This window comes from Mobula hypostoma, chromosome 8 (assembly GCF_963921235.1).
Source record: "Mobula hypostoma chromosome 8, sMobHyp1.1, whole genome shotgun sequence".
Taxonomy (NCBI): Eukaryota; Metazoa; Chordata; class Chondrichthyes; order Myliobatiformes; family Myliobatidae; genus Mobula; species Mobula hypostoma.
In genome coordinates this window covers 138,386,368-138,412,640 of record NC_086104.1, presented here as the reverse complement: position 1 = coordinate 138,412,640, position 26,273 = coordinate 138,386,368, and the positions used below count along the sequence as shown (strand labels likewise).

The 26,273-nt window shown below is 42.0% G+C and overlaps 1 protein-coding gene across 4 annotated transcripts in view; it reads right to left on the bottom strand.

Annotated features, from left to right (window-relative positions):
- Nucleotides 1-5,864: 5,864 nt before the first annotated feature.
- LOC134350990 (rho-related BTB domain-containing protein 2-like) overlaps nt 5,865-26,273 on the bottom strand; it is a 141,886-nt gene continuing 121,477 nt past the window's right edge. For all 4 annotated transcript variants that reach the window (XM_063056943.1, XM_063056942.1, XM_063056941.1 and 1 more), the window contains 3 exons: nt 24,338-24,426; nt 17,721-17,826; nt 5,865-15,526 (listed from right to left, as the gene is read on the bottom strand). In XM_063056943.1, the coding sequence (XP_062913013.1) occupies nt 15,333-15,526; nt 17,721-17,826; nt 24,338-24,426 (389 nt within the window). In that variant the 3' untranslated portion in view covers nt 5,865-15,332. The remainder of the gene's footprint in view (nt 15,527-17,720; nt 17,827-24,337; nt 24,427-26,273) is intronic.

The following is a 26,273-nucleotide window of genomic DNA, read 5'->3' as shown; positions in this document are numbered from 1 at the left end:
GCCCCAAATGCTGTCTGGGGCTGCTTGTTAAACATTCATTATCACATACATACTCCAATAAGGGTACACAGAGCAGCTTTCTCACGCAACAAACACTTCTCTGTTCATATTTTATTCTCACAGCTCATCTCGTCCAGCTCGATTTTAGTCAGGTTAAAATCAGTTAGCTATTAGCCCTTTTAATTCGGTATATAATTCCTCATGTAGGGCTGAGAGAAGGTATAGAGTGATCTCAGGAATGAGGGATAAGTTCCAAAGTTGGACTGACAAAGCTAGATTAGTCTCTTCAGAGCAAATAAAAATGGGGGTGGGGTGGGGTTAAGTAGATGCGTGCAAGGTCAGGACTGGTTAAGGGGAGTTGTTTCCATTGGCTGACAGATAAACTGGGGGGTGGTGAGCAGATTAATTTTTTTGTTAGCAAAATATACAACACAGGATATGAGGAAAAAATTCATGTCCCCCAGTTTTGGCCTTTGAGGGAGAATAATGTAGAAAGTTATGAGAAAAGTTGATAGATCATAATTGATTGAACTACCAGGAGCAGCCCAGTCTTGATCAGCTGAATAAGTTCCTTTTATCCCACAGGAGTAAGAAGTCAATGTTTCAGGTTGATCTCTTTCATCAGGACTCAGTTCGAAATATCATCTCTTCAGTCCTTTCCACTGTTGCTGTCTGACCTGCCAAGCTCCTCCAGCATTTTTGTGTGTGGAACTGTGGATCCCAGCAAATGCTTCTATCCCAGAACAATTCCCTAATTCTCTAAATTTCACATTACCCACTTTTTTTTGCTGAAAGATCAACAATCCCAGATAGTTGTTCCAATTTGAATCCAAAGAGAGTTGCTCACTGTCCAGAGGGAAGACTAAAAAAAAATTGAATCCAAAGGGAGTTACCCACTCTCGACGGAAGACTAAAGAAAGAATCAGACAGAAAAGTCAGGTGAGAAAATTTAAGTGTCAGTCAATTCTTTCATTTGCAACTCATCAGTTCCAGTGAAGCACCCTTTGAAATTCTATCCCAAGCTGCTTCAGAACTTTTACCTACCAGCACTTGCTGAATATACTTCCACGGACATCCAAATCTATTCAGAAAAATTGGTTGACAAATTTTCTTTGATTATAAGCTCTGTGAATTCATTAATTAGTTTCACTTGGGAAGCATTATTTCACGCGATGCATTATGCAATTGATTGATGTCAGCTTTGCAGTGTTAACGGACACAGCTTCCTGGCTGTGTATTCTTCCAGGTGAGAGAAAGACAATTGCGTGGCCAAAGTTGGCCCCAACACGCTTTCTGTGTAGTTAACTGTGCTGGTGGGTGGTGAGGGAGCAACAATTTTAAAATTTTCATTTCAAATGTTGCTACAGGATATCATTTCGTTTCTACAATATCCCAGATCATTTCCCATCAGCAGTGCCAATAGTTTCCAAAAGAGGCTAACTGAGAGAAACACTTATCTAGAAATCTGACTGCAGGCAGAAGCTATTCAGTTCCAGTGACTTAAGCAGAATAAAAACATGCTGGAAATCTTGATCAAACAGGGAGATCAGCACAGGTACCCTAACCTTAAAGATCCTGCAGATGTTGAAGTAACACATACAAAATGCTGAAGCAATTCAGCAGGCCAGGCAGCATCTATGCAGAGAAATAAACAGTCAATGCTTTGGGCTGAGAGCCTTCATCAGGACCAGCTCTAATCTTGAGTGAGAGGACTTCTGCAGGAGATTTCCGAGCACAGACCCCTAGAGAATACAGACTCAGCAACAGAAGGATATTACGCGCGAGGAATTATTTAAAATCAGTTTATAAGTACCTTAGCATTTCACTGCTAATTTAATTATATGGATGAAGGAAATCAAAAGCTGCATATCCAAGCTTTTGGATGACAGTAGTTTAAGAGCGAGTTGTGTAGCAGGATCTTCAAAAGTATAGCAGATAGAATTCAAAGTTGGAAATGCTTCATTTGGATCTAAGAAATACTAATCAGAGTATTTCCTTAGTAAGCTATAGGTGGAACAGGAGAGAGCAACCATACGTAGGTGATTGCACATGCAAATCGGAAGACAATGAAGAAGAAATGCAAACATCTCATCAAAAAGTGTTTTGGATCATTAGCCTCAATTTTAAGGGAGCAGGAATACAAATATGGCTAAACAGTATTTCATTTGCAGGGTGAAAGCCCACATGCCAGACAACCTCCATTTCTGGTTGTCACCTCTAGGGTACTATTACCCTTTGAGCATTTATTGAAGGCTTCACCACAATTATACCAGTGAAAGGACTACATTTGAAGGGTAGTTTGCATTCCCTAAAAGGATGATTTTACCCTGTTGGAAAAATTCAGAATGCAAAGCAATAGAAGAACTGGGAAGAAAAATGTTTTAAATACAAGAGATTCTGCAAATGCTGGTAATCTAGAGCAACGTACACAAAATGCTGTAGAAACTCAGTAGGTCAGGCAGCATCTATGGAGAGGAATAAACAGTCAATGTTTTGGGCTGAGTCCTTTCATCTGGAAATGAGTTGCAAATGAAAGAATTGACTGACACTTTAAATTTTCTCACCTGATTTTTCTGTCTGATTCTTTCTTTAGTCTTCCCTTGACAGTTAGCAACTCTCTTTGGATTCAAGTTGGGACAGTTATTTAGATTGTTGATCTCTTAGCAGAAAAGTGGGAAATGTGATATTCAGAGAATCATGAAATTGTTCTGGGTTAGAAGCACAAGAGATTCTGCAGTGCTAGAAATTCAGAGGAACACAAAATCCTAGAGGAGCTCAGCAGGTCAGGCAGCATCTATGGAAAGGAGTAAAGAGATGATGCTTCATACTGAGTCCTGATGAAGGGCCTCGGCCTGCAACATTGACTCTTTACTCCTTTGGGGCAGAAGGAGGCCATTCAGCCTATCAAGTTTGTGCTTGCTCCTGATAGCTCAATCAACTATGATCTACACATAAAATTGCGAAGGGTCTCGGCCTGAAACGTCGACTGTACCTCTTCCTATAGATGCTGCCTGGCCTGCTGCATTCACCAGCAATTTTTATGTATGTTGCTTGAAATTCCAGCATCTGCAGACTTCCTCGTGTCAACTATGATCTATCATTTTCCCCCATAACCTTCCAGATTATTCTCCCTCAAAGGCCAAACAGATATGAAACTTTTCCTCATATCTTCTCTTGTATATTTAGCCAAAAAATTCAATCTGTTCCTCTCCCCCTCAATCCTGAAGAAGGGTCTTGGACTGAGATGTTGGAATGTTTATTCCTCTCCATACCATAGATGTTGCCTGATCTCTTGAGTTCTTCCAGCATTGTGTGTGTGTGTTGCTCAAGAAAAATGTAACGTTGGGCTTTATTTCAAAAGGAGCGCATTCAAGAGTTGATACCCTTATTAATTGATGAACCTATCAACATCTGATTTATACATATCCAAATGGCTTGGCTTCCACAGCCATCTATGGCAATGAATTCCATGCATTCACCACCCTCTGTCTAAAGAAACTCCTCACCTCTGTTGTAAAGGGACATGCTCTTATTCTGAAGCGGTGCCTCCTGGTGCTAAACTCTCTTGCCATTGGAAGCATCCTCACGTGTCTGCTCTGTCTTGGCCTTTACATACCTTTTATGCAATTTATGACAATACTGTGGTTTTATATGGTTTCTATATGGCATATTTTGTGCCTTTTTCAATTTATGGACCAAATCAATTTATGCTAAAACAAGAACCTGTTCATTACCCAGGACCAGCCTTTGTGCGTGTCAAAGGGAAGGTATGCTTGGAAGATGGAATAAAACAAAGGTGCACCAGGTTGAATCCCGAGGCGATGGGTTTGGCAATGTGATGAGTGATTAAGCAGACTGCCCTATACTATTGTTTTTTTCAGTAGGATGAAAGGTAATCTCTGTGGAATGAAATGTCTCACAAGGTTTAGCAGGATGGGTGCAGGATATTACACCCAAGCCTAGAATGTCTAGAACAGGGATCAGCTATTTGGGACTGGACTAATGAGAAGCAAAATGAGGAAGTATATTTCTAACAAATAAAGGTCTGGGGTACTGCTGATAACATGAGATTGCTAAGCCTAAGAACAGTAGACTTTTGTTGGTTAGCTTTAGCAATGCTCTCGTACAAAGGTGTTCATATGTACACTCAGTGGCTATATTATTAGGTACACTTGGTTGTTTACGCAAACATCTCATCAGCCAAACATCTGGCAGCAACTCAATGCATAAAAGCTTGCAGACATGGTCAAGAGGTTCAGTTGGTGTATAGGCCAAACATCAGGATGGGTAAGAAATGGGGGCTAAGTGACTTTGACTGTGGAATGATTGTTGGTGCCAGATGGGGTGGTTTGAGTATCTCAGAAACTGCTGATGTCCTAGGATTTTCACGCACAGCAGTTTCTATACATTGCAGAGAATGGCGCAAGAAACAAAAAAAACGCCCAGTGAGCAGCAGTTCTGTGGGAGCAAAACATCTGGTTAATGAGAGGGGTCAGAGGAGAATGGCCCGACTGGTTCAACCTGACAGGAAGGTGACACGAACTCAAATAACCACAGAGATGTACAGAACAGCATCTCCGAATGTACAGCACGTCCAACATTGAAGTGGATGGGCTACAGTGGCCACTGAATGTACACAGGCGTGTGCGTGCGCAGCACCTGGGTGTGTTTCTGTGTTAAGAATGCAGCAGAGCTTGGTCTTGTGGTTTTCCGCCTGGTGCTCACGTTCCCTCCCACATCCCACCGGTGTTCCGGTAGGGAAATTGGCTGCTGCAATATCACCCTGAGTCGATGGGAATGGGAGAGAGAAATGGAAATAAGCTGAGGGGGTGGGGGGGATGGGACAGAATGGATGGTTGAACCAGGAGCTGGCATGGCCTTCAGAGTCATGTCCTGGGCCCACCTCCCAATGCACTAAGACCACACTGTTTTGAGACTGTCTGGTAGGTGGAGTACAATGGCCAGCCCATGTTCACACAGTTCGTGCACACATATTGACGTTTTACTTATTTATTTAAGAGATACAGGGTGGGACAGGCCCTTCTGGCTGATCGAGCCGCGCAACCCAGCAACCCACCTAACAACCCTAGCCTAATCACAGGACAATCTGCAATGACCAATTAATCCTGCCCGTTGTGTGCCAATACAGCGTACAACAGGCTCTTCTGGCGAAATGAACCGCACGACCCAGCAACCCACCTAACAACCCTAGCCTAATCACAGGACAATTGACAATGACCAATTAACCTACTAAATGGTATGTCTTTGGACTGTGGGAGGAAACTGCAGCACCTGGAGGAAACTCATGTGCTTCACGGGGAGAATACACAGCCTCCCGACGGATGTTGATGGAATTGAACTTCGAACTTGGGAACCCATTGAGCTGAAATGATGTCGTGCTAACTACTATGCTACTTCTCAGAAGTGGACTGGAAGCAAGTCACCCTCCTCTACAGGCCCTCCGTTGGTCAGATCGACTGTGGATATTGCGACCTAGCTGTCAAAGTCAATATGCAAGCCAGGGCAGTACAATCTGGAGAACAAGCTGTTGCCCATGCAGTAGGCTCCCCCTCTCCATGCAACTGATAAATCCAAAGGAACAGTGACCGATCCAGTCATCCCCAAGCGTCAGCCTAGGAGGAAGAGCATCATGGTGGTGAGAACACTTCCAGATTACTTGGTTGCCTGCAAATGGCTTTGACACTTCACAAAGTTCACAAAATCCACCGTATCCCGGGATCAAAGAGAATCTTTCACAGCCGATGTGGACATCTGGCGACAATACTCAGCAAACTGTGTGCTTTAGAATGGGTAAATCTGCAGAGCACAACAATAAAATCACCAACAAGGTAGTGAACTGAGAGCAAAGTTTTTTTTAATACATGAACATTACACGTGCCACATAATGTCACTTCCTAGTTCTCCGTTCAGCAATACATAAGCAACACCAACCCGGTACAAAAATATTTCTTCGCAATGAAAATATCTAACAGCAATTATCAATTCAGGATAAGAAAAGACAATACATTAATTCATCTGGTTACTACATTTAACAATTATCTTACATTAAAATATCTAATAATAAGGTACCAATTTGACATATTGCACAGCCAGGGCTGAGCGCCACTCGTGGACTGAGCATCTCGCACTTCAGAGTTACTTAAACACCTGACAGTGGAAAAGCAGTTGACAGAAACAAGGGGGGAGAATAGTTTAATCTCCCCATTGGGAAGCTGGAAGGGGTTTTACATCCTGGCTGCACTCTTCTACCTCCGGTCCCTTGCACATTTCTGATATTAATCATTTAAATATTGATGGACATGTCTTCAAGGCTCTTAGCGCTGGGATTCCTATTCTAAAACCTCTCCCACATTCTCCTTAATGAATTCTTAAAGCTTTCCTCTTGGTCTGAGCCCTTGGCCACCTGTTCTGGCATCTCCTTAACGCTGCTGGGTGTCGAATCTTGTTTGTTAACATCCCTGTGAGGCACTGCAGGGTGTTTTACCAAGCTGGGGATCTGCATAAATTCCCTCTGCCCAATTCACTCTCAACTGAGGTCAACAGGGATGTAAAACCAGACCCTCCTGGGATTTCCTGCTTGGCCAGTTAGGTTAAAGTTAGCTCCCCAAAGTCTTCCCAACCCACAATTTTCAATCTCACAGGAAAGCATTCCCGTGAACTCCTTAATCTGGAAAACCAAATATCTGCACAGAACATGACGTCTCATTTTCACGAGACCAATTTATGGCGGCAGTAGTGATGTTCTGTCCCAGGAGGCAAGTTCAGGTTATGTACATTAATTTGTAATCCCTCAAGGCACTTGCTCATGCTGGAGCTGGAGTTGCCAGAAGCTCTCCAGGTGCTAGTTAAAGGGGCATTTCAGCCTTCCAGAGCCACGAAGGGAGCCCCAATGTAAAGACGGCAGAGGCCGTCGCTGCTGTGTTCAGTTCTGCCCTCATAAGAAAAGTACCCCCCCCCCCGCTCCAGACGATGCGTACACTTTGCAGTGTGGGTGGGATCACGAGAGGCACTGAGGCAAATTGGGACACCAACAATTGCTGCACCAGCTGTAACCCTCTCATTCAGCACAAGGTCACCATTGCAACCTTCTTGGCCTGTCAGTGTGAGCAAAGAAATAATCCAGTCCCAGTCCTAAGTGAGACTTGAATTCAAATATATTATTTCCATTTGTTACATCAACCGTGCTCACACACACTGAGCTACCAAACCTTTCCCAATAGTAAGACAATTGGCCTTAAAAAGGAGGATTTGCTCCTGGTGGGGTAATGAAATCAAAAGGGTATGTGGAGGTCCTTAAGGCTAAATAGCCTTGTTTTCATGCTGTAAATTCTATATTTATACTAATCATAATGTCTGAAACACTCATGAAGAGGCAACAGCAGTGACAGAGAAAGATTTGGAGAAATGGTACCTGGGAGAGCTATAGGATCCCCGTTTGATTCTGATTCCCATTTCTGTTTGCACGTTCCCTCCAGGGTGCTGGTGTTCCAGAGATGTGCTGACATGTAAACTGCCTCCTGTGTAAATTGTCCCTGCTATAGGTGTGCGGGGAGTCATAGAGTTACACAGCATGGAAACGAGTCCTTCACCCCAACTGGTCCATGCTGACCCAAGTGTTCCATCCAAGCCAATTCCAATTGCTGGTGTTTGGCCCATAACCTTCTAAGCCTTTCTAATTCATGTACATGTCCAACTCTCTTTTAAAAGTTATCATTGAACCTGCCTCAAACTCTTCATTTGGCAGGTCATTCCACATACATACTGCGTAAAAAAAAAAGTTGCCCGACAAGTTTTTGTTGAACCTTTTCCCCCCTCACCTTAAACCTACGCCCTCTAGTTTTTGATTCTCCAGCTCTGAGAAAAAGATTGAGTGCATTCACTCTACCTATACCCCTCATGATTTCATACACCTCTGTAACACCACCTCCCAAGGAATGAGGTCCTAGTCTATCCAAGCTCTCCCTATAACCCAGTCCCTCAGGTCCCAGAAACATCCTTGTAAACGTTTTCTGCACTCTTTCCCACCTAATAAGACCTTTCCTGAACTGACGGACTTTTGAGAGAGAATAGGTGAGATGGGAAAAATGGGGAATGAGATTGTAGCTGTCAGATTTCATACCTGAGAACTTAAGGGAAGTTCCTAGGTTCCAGTAGCAAGGGCCTGAAATCCTGGTCAACATAGCTGAAAAAGCTCTTTACCCCTGGGTACGCGGCTGTTTCCAGTTCCCAGGTAGCAACACCACCTTCAACATTGTTTAATTCATGGTTGCTCCCACCTCTCCATCACTCACCAACAATTTACAATCTCTCTTTTGTGTCTACACACACGTTTGGGGAGCTCCCCAGTGGAGCCAAGCCCGCCCACAAGGTGTTGAGCTTGTGCACGTGAGCAACAGCATCCCTACCCTTTCTCTTAAATTGACTGGATGGTGTGGGGAAAAAAAACAGGATCTCAAAGAGAAAGAAAAATCAAAGAGCAGAAGAAGAGGCTGAGAAAAAGAGAAGAGATTGGAGCATGGTGAGAGCGTGGGATAGAAGGGGGAAGGTGAATGGGGGATGAGGAACAGGGGATTGAAGCGGAAACATAAGAGCAAGAGGAGGGGCAAAAGTGATGGAAACTGGAGAGTGTACACTTTCAAAGTTATCAGGTACACAGTCAGACCCCTTGTGCACAGAACTGGCAGATCTTGTTAGTTCCAAGCACCATGTGGCAGTACAGCTTGCTAGTTGAATAGAGCGTTTGTATCATTCCGGAACAACGTCTGAATGTGCTTCAACAGTGCTCTCCAGTCATATGAACTACATGTTATTTTGGAGCCTTGATGCAACTCTCAGACTGCTGAAAGCTTTCACTTTGCTACATTATATAACCTACATTTTTATGTCCTGCCTGCTTTGCTGTACTCACTCACGTGTAGCCTCTAAATATTTGTACTAAACACAAGGGACATCACTGAAAACCTACAGAGACAGATAGCATGGTGCAGGCCCTTCAGCCCATTTGGTCCAGGACATCCATCTAAACTAGCTCCATTTGGCCATGCTTGACCCTCTAAAACTTTTCTATCCATGTACCTCTCTGTGTCTTTCAAACATGTTAATATAGCCGTCTCAACCACTTCCTCAGGCAACTTAGTTATTGATAGTATTTTCCAGATGCATTTAAAATGACTGAACAAAATATTGCAAGGAATTTTAAAAAACCATTAAGACCAACAGAGTCCAAAGGATTCCAAGTGTATCATGAAGATCAACTTCTTAGAGGCAAAATGAGCTTTTGTCAGTTTGCAGTGGTTGCTAAAATCTATGCGTGACACCCAGTGGAAGAAAGACATTACTGCAGAGGTGTTTACAACATCAAGCAGGGAGCTTTGGGCATAATAGTCCTTTTGGTGTCAGAATTTTCCCTTTCATTGGATCACTCAACCTGTACTGGCTCTTGGGCTAAATATTTTGTCTCCTTCTTCATCCTTCCTTTGCAGTTGTTGATACAATTGTAAGATATGACTGAATTTGTTCTGACGTCCCTTTCAGACAAGATAATAGGAATCATGAAGCAATACAGCAGGAAGTCAAGCCCTTCCACCCAACTTGTCCATGCCAACCAAGGTGCCTACCTAAACTATTCCCAGTTGCCTGTTTTGGGCCCAAATCCCTCCAAAGCTTTCCTATCCATGTCCCTGTCCAAATGGCCTTTAATCATTGTAATTGCAAGCATCAGGATTGTAAAGTCTGGTTTCTGATAACTTTGTCAGCTACCTTTTCTACAGATGATGGGCTATTCTCACTGTCACTAACTGTTGTTTCAAACATACTTGATTCAACTTAACAGTTAAGTTTTACTGACCCTTTCCAAAGAGTGTGCTCAGAATTAAGGTTATGTGCTGGTTTTATTCTCAGTAACTAGGGTTACATTTTTAAACTACCAAATAGGAGAATTTTTGCAAACAAACAAAAACATTTTGTGGACATTTTCACATTTCTAAAAAAATACAATGAAGCCCTTTAATAGTATCACAGCAGATAAGGTTACATCCTTTGTTAAAAGCGCTTTTCAACAATCCCACCACCCAGAGTGATGGCTAACAATGATGTTATTGTGTGTAATATTTATAATGAAGAGGTTTCTGATGTTTTATATTATGTACACACAACTTGCTCTGCGACAGCTACATTCAAAGCTGTACACAGTGTGTTACTTTGCAATCTGCATTATTGTGAAATGTGGATGGCCTGGTTTTTCCATTACAGGTAGAGAGGTGAACTGAATCAAAGCTCAGAGTGCATAGGACACTAGAAGAGAAGTGGTTATTTGAGTGATGGCGGTAATACATTCCCAGAAATGGTGATGTCAGGAAGCCGTTCTTCACAAAGAGTAATGGAAATATTTAACTTTCCAGAACCAATAAGCCATTTGAGGCTGTACTTATTAGATGTTTGATAGGGAAGGCTATTAAAGTTTATGTCACCAAAGCATGTAGATGAAGCTGAGATACAGATCAGCCAAGATCTATCCAACCTCTGAGGATCTGAATGTTCCTCTCCCATTCTCCTGTTCCTAGCAGGTGTGATATATCAAACATGATCATGTTTTTGTCCTACAATAATTGGCTCATGTAATATATGTTAAAACACAGACTCTAGTATCTCCTACCATACAGAAGTCCCACACCACTAGGTTCATGAACAGCTACTTCAACCATTTGGTTCTTGTCACTCTAGTCACAACTCCAGTCACTACAGTTAAGCAACATTTTGAAAACTTTGCACTAAAATATACCTTGTTTTTTTTTGCTCCAATTATGTTCTTTCTTGTACAAAGCATACAATTTATGTCTTACTTGTGAATGCTGCTGATACGATGTTATGAGCCTGTGATGCTGCTTTCAGCGCACTTGTGCACAGGCCAATAAAATTGACTTTGATTTTGACAGTGCCCAGTGTCATTATGAAGAATGTGACAACCCTTTAAAGTGCACTATTGTTGTGCATATCATAACAAATGGAAAAGTAACGGTTCCAGTCGTTTCAGGAACAAAGAATGCAAATCTCTGCGGGGTGACATTGAACCTAACTCATAGGGTGGAGAACTATGAGATCTATATTTCCACAGTGACTTCAGCGGAGCACCAAATTGAAACTGATGCAAAACTAGTGATGTACCTGATTCAGTCAATTTCTCAATGCGTGTGTTTGAATAAGATTGTCCCCATTTTAACTGCACCTACAATGCAGTCACCTGCAGTAAGCAGCATTCATATTTGTGCTGTGGGAGGAAACCGGAACACCCGGAGGAAACCCACACAGTCACGGGGAGAACATAAAGCTCCTATTAATATTTTAAAAATTGTGATATTTCATCCGTTAAATTAAAATAATTCAAAACTCAATTGTTTAGCAGCAGCAATTACAAGTTGAAAAGATTTTATTTCATGCAAGGTATTTTGAAAATTCAATCATAGATGTGCTCAGCAATTGGTTTTGTGCCTTGCCGATACATCTGACTGCAAGTCAAATTTATGAATCAAAGGAGTTAAGCAAAGGTTTGAAGAATCAGACAGGACCGTAACTACCTGCTAAAAGCAAACCACTCTTCATAAGACATGCACAATATCAATATATTTCAATACCACGCCCCACAGCATTGGCAACAACGATCTCATGGATCAGAAAGACATCAAGTTTGCCTAGGTACAGTTATGCAGCACAATTAACAACTTCTGCAACGTCCCTCGTCATTAACGAATATTGTCTGAAACCAGCAATTCACCTTGTCCTCTAATATCAATCTTTGCATTTCTGTCATCTTTCCACCTAGTTTCATTTTGGAGCCGATTGATTTCAGCTGGTCTGGTGTCTTTTTCTCTGCAGGCTCAGCTTTCCAAGTCTCTCACCAGTTTTAACACTCCTCCAAATCAAAGCAACGTCGACAAGCTTTTACTGCCATCAGCTGTCTCACTCCAAGAGCACCATGTAGATTTCTCCTTCATTCCCCACCTTCCCTTCCATTCAATGAAGTGACCTGCCTTGTAGATTTTGACAGCACAGAAGGAAGCCGTATCTTCTGAAACTGCACCCTCATCTCTCTTACTTTGACTCATCACTTTGCATTGCTAACATCTCTTGTTCTTACCATTCACCCATTGCAAGGTTACAATTAAGTCAAGCGCCTGTCAGTTAATGAACTTTAATCACAGTTCACACAGGAAAAAATTCTCACTATTTCCACTCTGGTTCTTTCAGAAAGTCTGGAGTCCCTGGTTACTGAACTAATACTATTACTGATTAAGCGGTCTCCACCTGCCTTTTGTATCCTCAGGTAATATTTGTTCACACATTTTTCTTGTCTTTGTTTCATTAACTATTCAGGTGTCTCAGTGAATAAAACATTGTTCTACAGGGATGTTAAATAGGCAAACTATTTGACCAAACTATTTCACCAGTGACAGATCTCCATCACATACCTTCAGTTTTTATTCCTGTTTGGATCTTATTGATTGGTTTGTGCAATAGAATATCAAACCCTAAACCTGGAAAGAAATTTCAATACAGAGCTTCTAACTGATATTATACATTCAGGGCCACTTTTTTTGTAGGTACACCTGCTCATTCATGAAAATATCTAAGCAGCCATTCTTGTGGCAGCAACTCAATGCATAAAGGCGTGCAGACATGGTCAAGAGGTTCAGTTGTTGTTCAGATCAATCATCAGAATGGGGAAGAAAAGTGATCTAAGTAACTTTGACCGTGGAATGATTGTTGGTGCCAGATGGGGTAGTTTGAGTATTTCAGAAACTGCTGATCTCCAGAGAATGGTGTGAAAAATATTTTTTAAAAAACCTCCAGTGAGTGGCAGTTCTGTGGGCGAAAATGCCTTGTTCATGAGAAAGGTCAAAGGAGAATGGCCAGACTGGTTGAAACTGTCAGAAAGGCGGTAGTAATTTAAATAACCACATGTTACAACAGTGGGGGTAGAAGGGCATTTCTGAATGCACAACATATCAAGCCTTGAAGTGAATGGGCTACAGCAGAGGACCATACTGGATTCCACTCCTGGACCTAACAAAGCAGCCACTGAGTATATGTTTACTGTTTGTTAAGTTCCCAATTCAATCAGAATTCTAATAATAAAATTGTTAATGTTTCAGTTGATGAATTTTCATTGAAACTTTATAGTTTGATGGACCAATGCCTTACCTTAACAACAAACAACTTTCAACCACAATTTGGCACATTCCACAACATGGTTTACAAGGGAGAGAGAAGAGTTCTAACCACATTTATGCAATGATTCCAGTTTATTTATACAACAAGTTCCACAGTCAAAAGAGAAAACCTATCAATAACAACATTTAAAATATCTTCACATTTCTCTTACCCTTGAACTGGCCTAAACAAAATCCTATTTCCTTACAGCAATTTCTTATTGAATTCTCAACAAGCAATAAAATAATGTAAACATTTGATCCTTTCAAATGTCTACAGAGATTTAGATCCTTACAACAAATATGAAATTATAGGGAAACGAGCCTCATGATGCAGAAATTTTCACCACTCAAAGGGAGCTCTGTCAGTAAAATTACAACTCAGCATTGGGTTGGTTGGAGACTCAGAGCTTGGCTACACTGAGTTCAGATACTCAGAAGTATTTCACAAAATGTAACAGACACTTTAACTTGCTTCGACTATTGTCACACAGAATTGATATCCAGCGGCCTTTTTTGGGGATCCTCCTCAGGCAAGCGGACACACCTTGTTGCTGAATGGCAAACTGCTTGTTACATTTGCCTTATTTCGAACCATTAAACACACTCTGCTTTTGGTGCATAATATCTTGGATAATCAAGGTGCTGCACCAAGGATAATGTGCAGTGCAAGCACATGGTCCCTGGAGTGGCCAGAGGCCATTTAAATGGTACATGGGTGCAATGTTGCAAAGTCATTGAAGCTTTTTTGGAAAATCCAAAATATCAATACCTGATCTTCTGTTTAATCACTGAAATTACAGATTGCATGACCTGTCCTGTCAGAACCTAAACCTAAAGGAATAGTCAAAAGATTATCATCTTTTTTTCCAGATCCCTTTCCAGGTCCTCATTGACTTTACAAAAGGAGAATGTCCTTGGAACAAGCCAACGTTCATGAAGCAACACTGAATGCATGTCACTGCACAGTAGTTACACAAACTTAATCCAGCTACACACTTCTTTGTTGCTAATATGATCCTGGATCAGACTTCCTCAGGTTGTCCTGTTGATTTAGTGCAGTTTAGTCAAAAGATGGTGGTAGAAAAACTGTGATTTTTTAAAAATTTAAAATATCACAACTTGAAAATTATCACAAGCAAAGAAAAAACATTTTCCCCCAATATAATTGTAACTCACCAGAGGGTTGTGAGGAAAAATTATTCTACATGTTTTGTAGCAGTCCCACAACACCTCATGTTGTAACTAGAGGGAGACACAAGGTGGCTTGTTAATTCCACTTTCTCATGCACTGCTTCTCAACCCTGCGACTTGTAAGTACAGTACAAAATGAACAGCACTGTTCCTGATTCAGATCTATTTGCTAATAAATTCAGTTTATATTTTTTATATCTTTGAATACAAAATGTGTGTGTCTTCTACATAAGATCAGTGTGCAAATGAGGAAATAACAAATTCAGGGATTACTTTCCTAATCAACTGTTCAAAAAAAAGAATTAAGCGCAGAATCTTATTCCTCAGTTTCTCTGAAATGAAGCCCTGATTTAAGAGAAGGTATTAGGTGTGAATATGAACTTAGCAGAGCATCCAATTTGTACCCAAATATGATTCCTGGAATATATATCAATTTGTAATCAATCTGGCTCAGTTAGAGCAATATCCATGCAAGGAAGAGTATCATGCTTTCTAGAACTGAACCGTTGTGCTAAACAACCACACCCATGCCAGCAACAAGGTTTAATAACAGTCACCAGTTACTGCTCCAGGGTCTAATGTATTCTCCTATTCTCCACAGTCTGATCTGATTGATGTAACAGAAAAGGTCTGCACCACCAAACCTGCTCAGTCACTACTTGGGTCTATTGCGTCTTTGTATATGTGTGCATGTTTGGACGTGAGAGACAGAGAATGAGAAGTTAGCACTGACCATCAGGGAATTAAAAAAACTCACTTTGATTGCCATGATCTATCCAGACTGCAGCGGTCTGGTTGCTGGTTGTTAAAACCTGGTAAGCATTCGGCTGACTTGGAAGAAGGCCTTCAAACTGTTGGATGCTGGATTAGCTGTTAGGTTAAAACAGGGGTCCCTTGATCCATGCCATGTCTTCAAATGACAGTGGAGGAGGATGAGGCTGCAGATGGCGAGCTTGTATTCCAGAAAAACCACTTGCGCTTTAACTGACGCTTCTGGCACAAGTAGTCCTCCTTATCGCGCTCTCTCCTTGCTCGTTGGTAATGATCGTCTTCTTTGAGATACCAGACAGGAGGCCAACGGTGCTTTTCGAAGTAGTCCTGGTTCTCTGAAAGAACATGTCAATGTAATGGTTAGTAAGGGTGCTCCCACCTTACCTTCCATTTGAAGGACTAAGGCAGCAGATCCAACACGTCCACATTGTCCCAGTGCTGATTTTCACAGCTTCCTCCAATTGCTCAGGGGGGCAATTGCCACCACCCCAGGCCCAAGCTGAGCCTGATTGCTTTTTCTACGTCAATCCTGACCCACTCAACACTGTCAGTACAGCAGACTCCAGTGTGCTAGGAATATTACCCTGGCCTTGTTCAGGAGCTGGACCATGCTGTGTTGATAGGAATGTGGCCTGAACCACCCTTGACACAAGTGCTTTGTGACAGGATACACCTGACCCTACATTGGCCCTGAAATTAGTGTTTTGTCCTGTCAGGTTCAGCTGGTGCAGCTGATCTCCATTTTAAACCCTCAAGAAAACAAGGATAAAATTTCATTTATATAGCAGGCATCAAAATCTAAGGACACCCAACACACATTGAAGCCAATGCCATACTTCTCAAAAGCACTGTACTAAAATGTAAGAAACAGGTCTACAAATTTGTATATAGCACCTAGTAACATTGTGATAACTGAATAATTTATTTGAACATTATTGCTTGAGGGATAAATACTAGGCAGGATACTGGGAACTATTTATTCAAGCAGTGCATTATGTTCATTTGGTGCAACAAAAGAGACCTCAGTTTCATTAAAAACAAAGGACGTTGTAAATGCTGAGCAAAAGCCAATCAGCATGGAGAGAGAAACAAAGTTAGTGGTAGGTTGATGACTTCATCAGATCCAGGAAAAAGTTTAAAATTACAAACACAAGAAATTCTGCAGATGCCGGATATCCAGAGTAACACACACAAAACGCTGGAGGATCTCAGTAGGTCAGGCAGTGTCTATGGATGGGAGTTAACAGCCGAGGTTTTGGGCCGAGACGCTTCAGCAGGGCTGGGAAGGAAGCGGGAAAGAAGCCAGAATAAGAAGGTAGTGGGTGGGGAAGTAGTACAAACTGGCAAGTGATAGGTGAAACTAGGTGAGGGGAAGGTAGGTCGGTTAATGCTGTCTACAAACTTGACATTCTTAGTCCTTGCAGACATCCATGAGAACCAGAAAAAAACCCAAAAGCATCAACGCATCATGGGTGGGGAGAAGGGATGAGGTGAGATTCTTGGGGATGGAGTGAGAATCTTGGAGGTGATAGCTGGAAAAGGTAAAGGGCTGAAGAAGAAGGTTTATCCGTTTCGCAAGATGCTGCCTGATTTGTCGAGTTCCTCCAGCATTTTGTGTGTATTACTCAAGGTGTGAAATTAAACTCACTTTAAATTGCGGAGAAGTAGGAGGAGCAGTGGGAAAGAAAGGATGCTTGTAATAGGGTAGAGAGATTAAAAGACACAAATGGTGGTGGATATTGGCTGCGAGTGGTTGAGGGAGGCTTCTTGATCCCAGCTGATCTGATGGGAGGAGGTAGAAATAGGCAATGAATGAGAACATTGCAGAGGGAGAAAAATACAGGAATGGTGGGAATTATGATGCTGCAGTGGCAAATCTTAAATAAAATGGAATGCCACAATATCCAGTAGCTTACGCAATACCTGTGGAGGGAGAGGAACTTTGGGTAACTTTTCTTTAGAAATGGCCAGTCCTGATACAAACTGGAAAAGGTTAATATCAAAAGATGCAGCAGCAAGCCCCCCGACCCCGTGATTGTAATGGGAAAGTGTAATGAGAAGGAGAAGTGTAATGAGAAGGAGTGGACGTTGCTGGAGATAGAGGATGGACCATACAGTCATAAGGAGAAGAGTTTATTTGGAATGCTGAGAGGGTTGGGTCCAACTGCCTGTGGGACTTTCCCATTAGAGTCTGCCACTTAGAAAGATATGTACCTCTAACAGGACATTAAGAGCCTTTTTCAACAACAAAAAACAACTGTTACATTTCTGAATAAAGTACTTTATTGATGTTACAAATAATGTGATGCCAGTAAATACTTAAACCACTGTGTGTTGGATATAACTAAATAATTAACTGCAATTAAAAATAAGTTATTAACGACAGTCCTCAAAAGTTGATAGAGAATGAAGAGCTCAGAGGGTTTGAGTTGAGAGACAGGTTGCAGAAACTAGCCTCAAATTCCCTCGAGTGTAACAGATCAAACAGAATTTTTACTGAGTGAGGAAAGGTATCGGACGGAATCTTACCGGGAGATTTTGCCTTCATTTCCCTGGGAAACTTGCGACAGACGTTGTTGTAGTTTGTACAGATGTGGTGCAGGCACCATTCAGACAGTTGATGGGCACAGTGGAACTGCACATGGAACAAGTACCAGTCAATTCATTAAATCTATTGCACAATTACACATGTTATCAGTAACAGGGCATCATTTGAATAAACCACAAAATACTCAGCAGATGCTGGGGTCAAAGCAACACTCACAACACGCTGGGGAAACTCAGCAGGTCGGACAGCATCCATGGAAATGATCAGACAACGTTTCGGGCCGGAACCCTTCGTCAGGACTGAAGAGGGAAGGGGCAGAGGCCCTATAAAGAAGGTGGGGGGAGGGTGGGAAGGAGAAGGCTGGTAGGTTCCAGGTGAAAAACCAGTAAGGGGAAAGATAAAGGGGTGGGAGAGGGGAAGCAGGGAGGCGGTAGGCAGGAAAGGTGAACAAGGAATAGGGGAAAACACAATGGGTAGTAGCAGGAGGTGGAACCATGAGAGAGGTGATAGGCAGCTGGGGGAGGGGGCAGAGTGAAATAGGGACAGGGGAAGGGAGGTGGAGGGAATTACCGGAAGTTGGAGAATTCAATGTTCATACCAAGGGGCTGAAGACTACCTAGACGGTATGTGAGGTGTTGCTCCTCCAACCTGAGTTTAGCCTCATCATGGCAGTAGAGGAGACCATGTATGGATGTCTGCAAATGGGAGTGGGAAGCAGAGTTGAAGTGGGTGGCAACCGGGAGATCCTGTCTGTTGTGGCGGACGGAGCGGAGGTGCTCGATGAAGCAGTCCCCCAATCTGCGTCGGGTTTCACCGATGTAGAGGAGGCCGCACCGGGAGCACTGGATGCAACAGATGACCCCAACAGACTCACAAATGAAGTGTGGCCTCACCTGGAAGGACTGTTTGGGGCCCTGAATGGTGGCAAGAGAGGAGGTGTAGGGACAGGTGTAGCACTTACGCTTACAGGGTTAAATGCCGGGTGGGAGATCCATGGGGAGGGACGTGTGGACCAGGGAGTCGCGGAGGGAACGATCCCTGCGGAAAGCGGAGAGGGGTGGAGAGGGAAAGATGTGCTTAGTGGTGGGGTCCTGTTGAAGGTGGCGGAAATTGCGGAGGATAATGTGCTGGATCCGGAGGCTGGTGGGGTGGTAGGTGAGGACAAGGGGAACTCTGTCCCTGTTGTGGTGACGGGAGGATGGGGTGAGGGCCGAAGTGCGGGAAATGGAGGAGATGCGGGTGAGGGCATCATTGATGATGGCAGAAGGGAAACCATGATCCTTAAAGAAAGAGGACATTTGAGATGTCCTGCAACGGAAAGCCTCATCCTGCGGCGGAGGCGGAGGAACTGGGAATGGGGAATGGCATTTTTGCATGTTGCAGGGTGGGAAGAGGTTGAGGTAGTTATGAGAGTCAGTGTGCTTATAAAAGATGTCAGTGGACAGTCTGTCTCCAGAGATGGAGACCAAGAGATCGAGAAAGGGGAGAGAAGTGTCCAAGATGGACCAAGTGAATTTGAGGGCTGGGTTGAAGTTTGAAGTAAAGTTGATGAAATTGATGAGCTCAGCATGGGTGCAGGAAGCAGCACCAATGTAGCAAAGGAAAAGTTGGGGAGCAGTACCAGTATAGGTTTGGAGCATAGACTGTTCCACGTAACCAACGAAGAGGCAGACATAGCTGGAGCTATGATTCTAGAATGATGGAGAACAGCTTCAAGAACCACAGGATGGAATCAAATGACTAAGAAAGTTGATAATGAATATTTAAACCACTTAAAAATGTGTGCAATATTCTTAAATGTTAATGATGGGAAAGTATTAATGATGAGAGTCATTGCTACCGTTGATATGGTACTTTAAACAATTGGGAAGCCCTCATTCTTTCACGATAGCCTTTTTTTCTGGCATCTCAGAGTATCATCAGACAGATTAACTGGCTGTTGTTTTGAAAACTGGCCAGAAGGAGACAATTATTTCTGTGTAATCCAAACCAAAGGGCTATTTTGAATAATCCCGCTTCCTCGATTTTAGTTTATAGCTATATGGTTTATGGTTCTTCAAATACTCTCCTGGAAATTTGTAATTAGAAACATAGAAAACCTACAGCACAATACAGGCCCTTCAGCCCACAGTGCTGTGCTTTAGAAATTACACTGGACAACAAAGATTTTGCTTCCTGAATACCTTTAGGTGTATCTTATGTATTTTGGGCTACTGATCATGAAAATCACCCTGAAATTTCCGTATCACGCACCATTTTTTGAAATCACTTATGTTTAATATTTCAATTCATAATTCAAGTCAATTAAAATGTTGCTGACAATGTAAGCTGGAAAGTTTCCTGTCTTGTCCAGGCATGCTTGGGCACGCTTAGGCGGTGCGGCTGCTGCATGGCAGGACAGGTTTTAGAAATAGTTATTCGGTTTAGGACTGTAAGGATGGAATTTGCTGTCACCAGGCTCAAAAATTTCTACAAACGTATGAAGGATTTTGATATTTGAGACAGATGCTTCCCAGAATAACTGAGGCCAGGATTAAGGAAAGCATTTTTGTTGGTCTACAAATCAAACAGGTCATCAATGACAGGCAATTTGAAGAATTTCTAGTAGGACCGGAGAAAATCACATGGAAGGCATTCAAGGAAGTTGTTGAAATTTTTCTCGGCATCTACAGAGCACCAAACTACATGCAGCTGGTTGAAAGTATGCTTCAAGCATATAAAACCATGAAATGCAACATGTCACTAAAGATTCATTTTCTGCGTTCCCATTGAGACTTCTTCCCTGCAAATCTTAGTGCAGTTAGTGACGAGCATGGTGAAAGGTTTCACCAGGACATTGTGGTCATGGAGAAAAGATACCAGGGCAACTGGAATCCATCAATGCTGGCGAATTATTGTTGGACACTTAAACGAGAAGTCTCAGACACTAAGTACAAATGAAAACCATTAACAAAATATTTTTAACTTAGTTGAACTATTGCAAAGCATCAGCACCATTATGCAATTAAATACATTATATTCAATAAAAGTTAATTTGTTGTTTCTCCAAATTCCTACATGATACAAGTAGTCTGAAATTATATTTGCGTTCATCTTCAAGCAGTCTATCATAAACAAAAAAAAATTCTGAGGAAGCAACACTTTTGAAAAAAATTGTTGTCCAGTGTTACCTAGGGTTACCCATAGCCCTCTACTTTTCTAAGCTCCATGTACCTATCCAGGAGTCTCTTAAAAGACCCTAAAGTATCTGCCTCCACCACCGTCGCCAGCAGCCCATTCCACGCACTCACCACTCTCTGCGTAAAAAACTTACCACTGACATTTCCTCTTTATCTACTTCCAAGCACTTTAAAACCGTGCCCTCTTGTATAAGCCATTTCAACCCTGGGAAAAAGCCTCTGACTATTCACACGATCAACGCCTCTCATCATCTTATACACCTCTATCAGGTCACCTCTCATCCTCTGTCGTTCCAAGGAGGAAAGGCTAAGTTCACTCAACCTATTCTCATAAGACATGCTTCCCAATCCAGGCAACACCTTGTAAATCTCCCCTGCACCCCTTCTATGGTTTCCACACCCTTCCTGTAGTGAGGTGACCAGAACTGAGCACAGTACTCCAAGTGGGGTCTGATCAGGGTCCTATTTAGCTGTAATATTACCTCTTGGCTCTTAAACTCAATCCCACGGTTGATGAAGGCCAATGCACCGTATGCCTTCTTAACCACACAGTCAACCTACGTAGCAGCTTTGAGCGTCCTATGGATTCAGACCCCAAGATCCCTCTGACCCTCCACACTGCCAAGAGTCTTACCATTAATACTATATTCTGCTATCATATTTGACCTACCAAAGTGAACCGCCTCACACTTATCTGGGTTGAACTCCATCTGCCACTTCTCAGCCCAGTTTTGCATCCTATTGATTACCCACTATAACCTCTGATAGCCCTCCATACTATCCACAACACCTCCAACCTTTGAGTCATCAGCAAATTTACTAACCCATCTCCACACTTCCTCATTCAAATCATTTATAAAAATCCACGAAGAGAAGGGGTCCCAGAACAGATCCCTGAGGCACACCACTGGTCACCGACCTCCATGCAGAATATGACCTGTCTACAACCACTCTTTGCCTTCTGTGAGCAAGCCAATTCTGGATCCACAAAGCAAAGTCCCCTTGGATCCCATACCTCCTTACTTTCTCAATAAGCCTTGCATTGGGAACCTTATCAAATGCCTTACTGAAATCCTTATACACTACATCTACTGGTCTACCTTCATCAATGTGCTTAGTCACATACTTAAAAAAAATTCCAGCTGCCTTTGACAAAGCCATGCTGACTATTCCTAATCATATTATGCCTCTCCAATTGTTCATAAATCCAGCCTCACAGGATCTTTGCCATTAATTTACCAACCGCCAAGGATAAGACTCACTGGTCTATAATTTCCTGGGCTATCTCTACTCTCTTTCTTGAATAAGGGAACAACATCTGCAACCCTCCAATCCTCTGGAACCTCTCCCATCCCCACTGATGATGCAAAGATCATCGCTAGAGGCTCAGCAATCTTCCTCCCTCGCCTCCAAGAGTAGCCTGGGGTACATCTTGTCCGGTCCTGGAGACTTCTCCAACTTGATGTTTTCCAGAAGTTCCAGTACCTCCTCTTTCTTAACGTCAAGCTTTTCAATCTGCTGTAAGTCATCCCTACAATCGCCAAGATCCTTTTCCATAGTGAATACTGAAGTAAAGTATTCATTAAGTACCTCTGCTATCCCCTCCGGTTCCATACATACCTTTCCACTGTCACACTTGATTGGTCCTATTCTCTTACATCTTATCCTCTTGCTCTTCACATACTTGTAGAATTGTGATGATTGGTAAATATTCTGTCTTTAAACCCACTCTAAATTTTCTGAAATATACAGTACTTCTTTCTTTAATCCCCTTAGATCAATTTCCTGACTCGTTCAAATCAATGCCCCCTGTTTTTAATAAACTCCTTGCAAGGGGAAATACATCCTTCCTGTCAACTGTACCCAAGCCTCTCATAATTTTATGCACCTTCATCAGACCTACCATTCTTCTCCTTTGTTTTAAATTTAACAAACTCAGCCTCACCAAACTCATTTCTTAATTAAAATGTAGCTGTCCTGTCAACATGCTCATAAACCTCTGCATCCTTTCCTGTACTATCGCATGCTTTCCATAAGGCGGTTAGCAGAACTCAACATGGTATGCGAGCCCTTCCTAAACTAGTAATGCATACATTTCTAGCATCACCTTTCTACTCTTATATTCTACTTTTTGACTGATAAAGACAGGTATCCAGTGTGCTCAATCACCTCACTCATTTGTCAGGCTACCTTTAGAAATCTGTGGTCATGATTCAGGAGACTCTGTTCCATACACTTCCATGTCTATTACCATTCTCTTACCTTAACTGTCCTTTTCCAAGTGTAAATACCTCAAGCTTCTCGGGAATGAATTTCGTACGCTACTTCCCATCCACCTAAGCAATCTATTTACATCTTCCTCCACCTGAGAACTTCCACATAATTAACCAAAACGACCAAATTTTGTATTACCTGCAAATTCCTTCAGCATGGCCCCCACAATAAAGTCTGTTGTACATCAGGAAAAGAAATGCACCCCATACCAAGTTTATAAGAGTCTAAATTTTCATAGCTTTTTAATCAGTACCACCAATCATTATGATTTATTTACTGGTACTGAGCTAATTTTGGTTTCCACTCACTACTTTCCTTGGGATTTTACATTTCTGACTGGTCTGCTATGAAGGACTTCATCAAGTTCCTTGCTAAGGTCCATGAACACCACATCAAGGATGTAACACTCCTCTAACCTCCTCAAAATGTTCTACGAAGTTCATCAGGTATGATGTTACCTGGACAAATCCAAATGGCTGACCTTGATTTACCTGTACCTTTGGAGTAGGAACACCTTTACCACACAGATTTGTGAAGTGGTTACACTAGGCAAAATGCAGAGGAGGTTCCCCAGGATATTGCCTGGGATGAAATATTTCAGTTGTGAGGAGAGACCTGACAGGCTGGGTTAATTTTCCTTGGAACAGAGGAAGTTGAGGAAGAACGTGATAGAATTATACATTACTAGGAGCATAACTTCTCCGTGGCAGAGTTATTAAAACTAGAGGATGTTGGTTTAGCATAAGGAGGTAAGAGGTTTGAAGAGGAACTGAAGACTATTTTCTCCCCAGAGGGTAGTGGGAATCTGGAATATAGTGCCTGAATGGGTGGTGGAGGCAAGTATTCCCACAGTTAAGAAGTATCTATACAAGTACTCCAATTGCCAAACGTAGAAGGCTAATGGCAGAATGTGGAATTAGTGTAATAGGTGTGTGATGTTGGGCATCAATGGGAAGTACATCTGCTTCTGTACTGTCTCACTTTATGACTGTTTCAAAAGGACAACCTGCAACTACCTTTGAAGAACTGTAACTGGGCAAACAATAGCTGATTTGCCTTACCCTAATGAGGAACATTTAGACTTGTTTTAAGTCACAGAAATATTTTTACGTTCTCACTTAATGTAGATCACAAACAGTTTTTACCTGAGCAATTTCCAAGAACAGTAAAACATCTCCATCTATGTCCACACCCATCTGTGTTGCTTCAATCAACCCATATACAGTGTACTGCTCTGCAACATAAGAATTGAATGATTCAATTAATCAGAGTCATAGAATAGTACAGCACAGAAAAAGGCTCTTTGGTCCATCTAGTCTGTGCAGAAATTTTTAAGAGTGCCTATTCCCATCAACCCACATCGGGACCAGAGCCCTCAATACCCCTACCATTGAACTGCATTAATCCACACAAAGTGAGAGATCTCCTGACATGCACCTTTTAGACACTGGAATGGTATGGGATACCCAACCACTGACCTGCTTCCACACTGACAGCATTTATGTCGCTGGACCTGTTGGGTTTCAGGTCAAAGGTGGACACCAGGATGTTGACCGTGAGTAGGTTCGGCATGGCAACAGCATGCAACGTCATGGGTGGATGGTCAGGTTTTCTCTTTTGGATACAGACATTGGCATGTTTGCAGCATATAGCATGTTCCTTGCCCTTATCACCATATGCAAGAACATAAGAGACACAAGAGACTGCAGATGTTCGAGTCCAGAGGATCATACAAAATATTGGAAAAACTCAATGGGTCGGGCAGCATCTGTGGACAGAAATGGACAGTAGACATTTTGGGTCCAGATAAAGGGTCTCGGCAAGAAACTTTGATTGTCTACTTCCCTCCAAATTGCTATCTGTTCTATTGAGCTCCTCCAGTGTTTTGTGTGATACATGGATATTGTCTCATGTCTTGTTGCTCGTAGATATAGATTGGTGATGTGGTGAAGAACTTCTGCAGTTACGTCTTGGAGCTGGGCTGACGGACCATCTTCCTTTGAGCAATAGACTCCAGTTATTGAAATGTTCACCTTAATTCCCATTAACTTGTTTCATTGGTGATATCAAAGTCAAAGTAAAATTTATTATCAAACTACGTATATGTTACCATACATTACCATGAGACTCATTTTCTTTCAGGTACTTACAGGAAAATTTTAAAAGTTAAGCAGAGTATATGAAAATTTATACATAAACAAAGACCGACAACCAATGTGCAAAAGAAGAGAAGTTATGCAAATAAAATATAATGCTGAGGATACGAGTTGCAGCGTCCTTGAAAGCGAATCGTTCTTTCTTTTCCAATATTTTTTATTGATTCCTATATAGAGGAATAAAGAGTTCAAAAGAACAAATATTATAAAACAAAAGAATAATACCAGATACAGTATATTAAATCACATTAATGACCTCCTTACTCTATATTCATATGGATTAGATTAATTCGTATATTAGAATATAAACAACTTTATTTAAAAAAAGGATCTACACCCACTACCAAAGTCAAAGCTGTTTGTGGAAAAAAAAATCTTATCAGGTAGTAAAATATACTATTAACCAACTTCTGTACTTTAACAAGAAGTCAAAGATTATGAAAATAATTTAAAAACAGCCCCCACAAATTTTGAAAATCTTGGTTAGATTCAGAAATTGAACAACGAATCTTTTCCAAATTTAGGCATGCCATAACATCGCGTAACCACTGAGCGTGATTAGGCAGAACAGCATCCTTCCATTTCCACAAAGCGCCCTTCTAGCCATAAGAGAGATAAAAGCTAGAATGTACAGATCAGATGTCTTCAGAAAGCGAATCTGTAGGTTGTGGAATTAGTTCAGAGTTGCGGTGAGTGAAGTTATCCACGCTGGTTCAGGAGCATGATGGTCGTAGGGTAAGAACTGTTTCTGAGCCAGATGGTATGGGGTCCACATCACATTTGATCAAATGTTCCCTTGGTAAAATGGACAGACACCTTCGTCTCATCCGCAATCCAGATCTTTGTCCATAGTTGAACCAAAGCTGTGCTAAGCCTCAGTGAACCAGGAAAAACACTCACTATGCTTCGTTGACTACCGACGTTA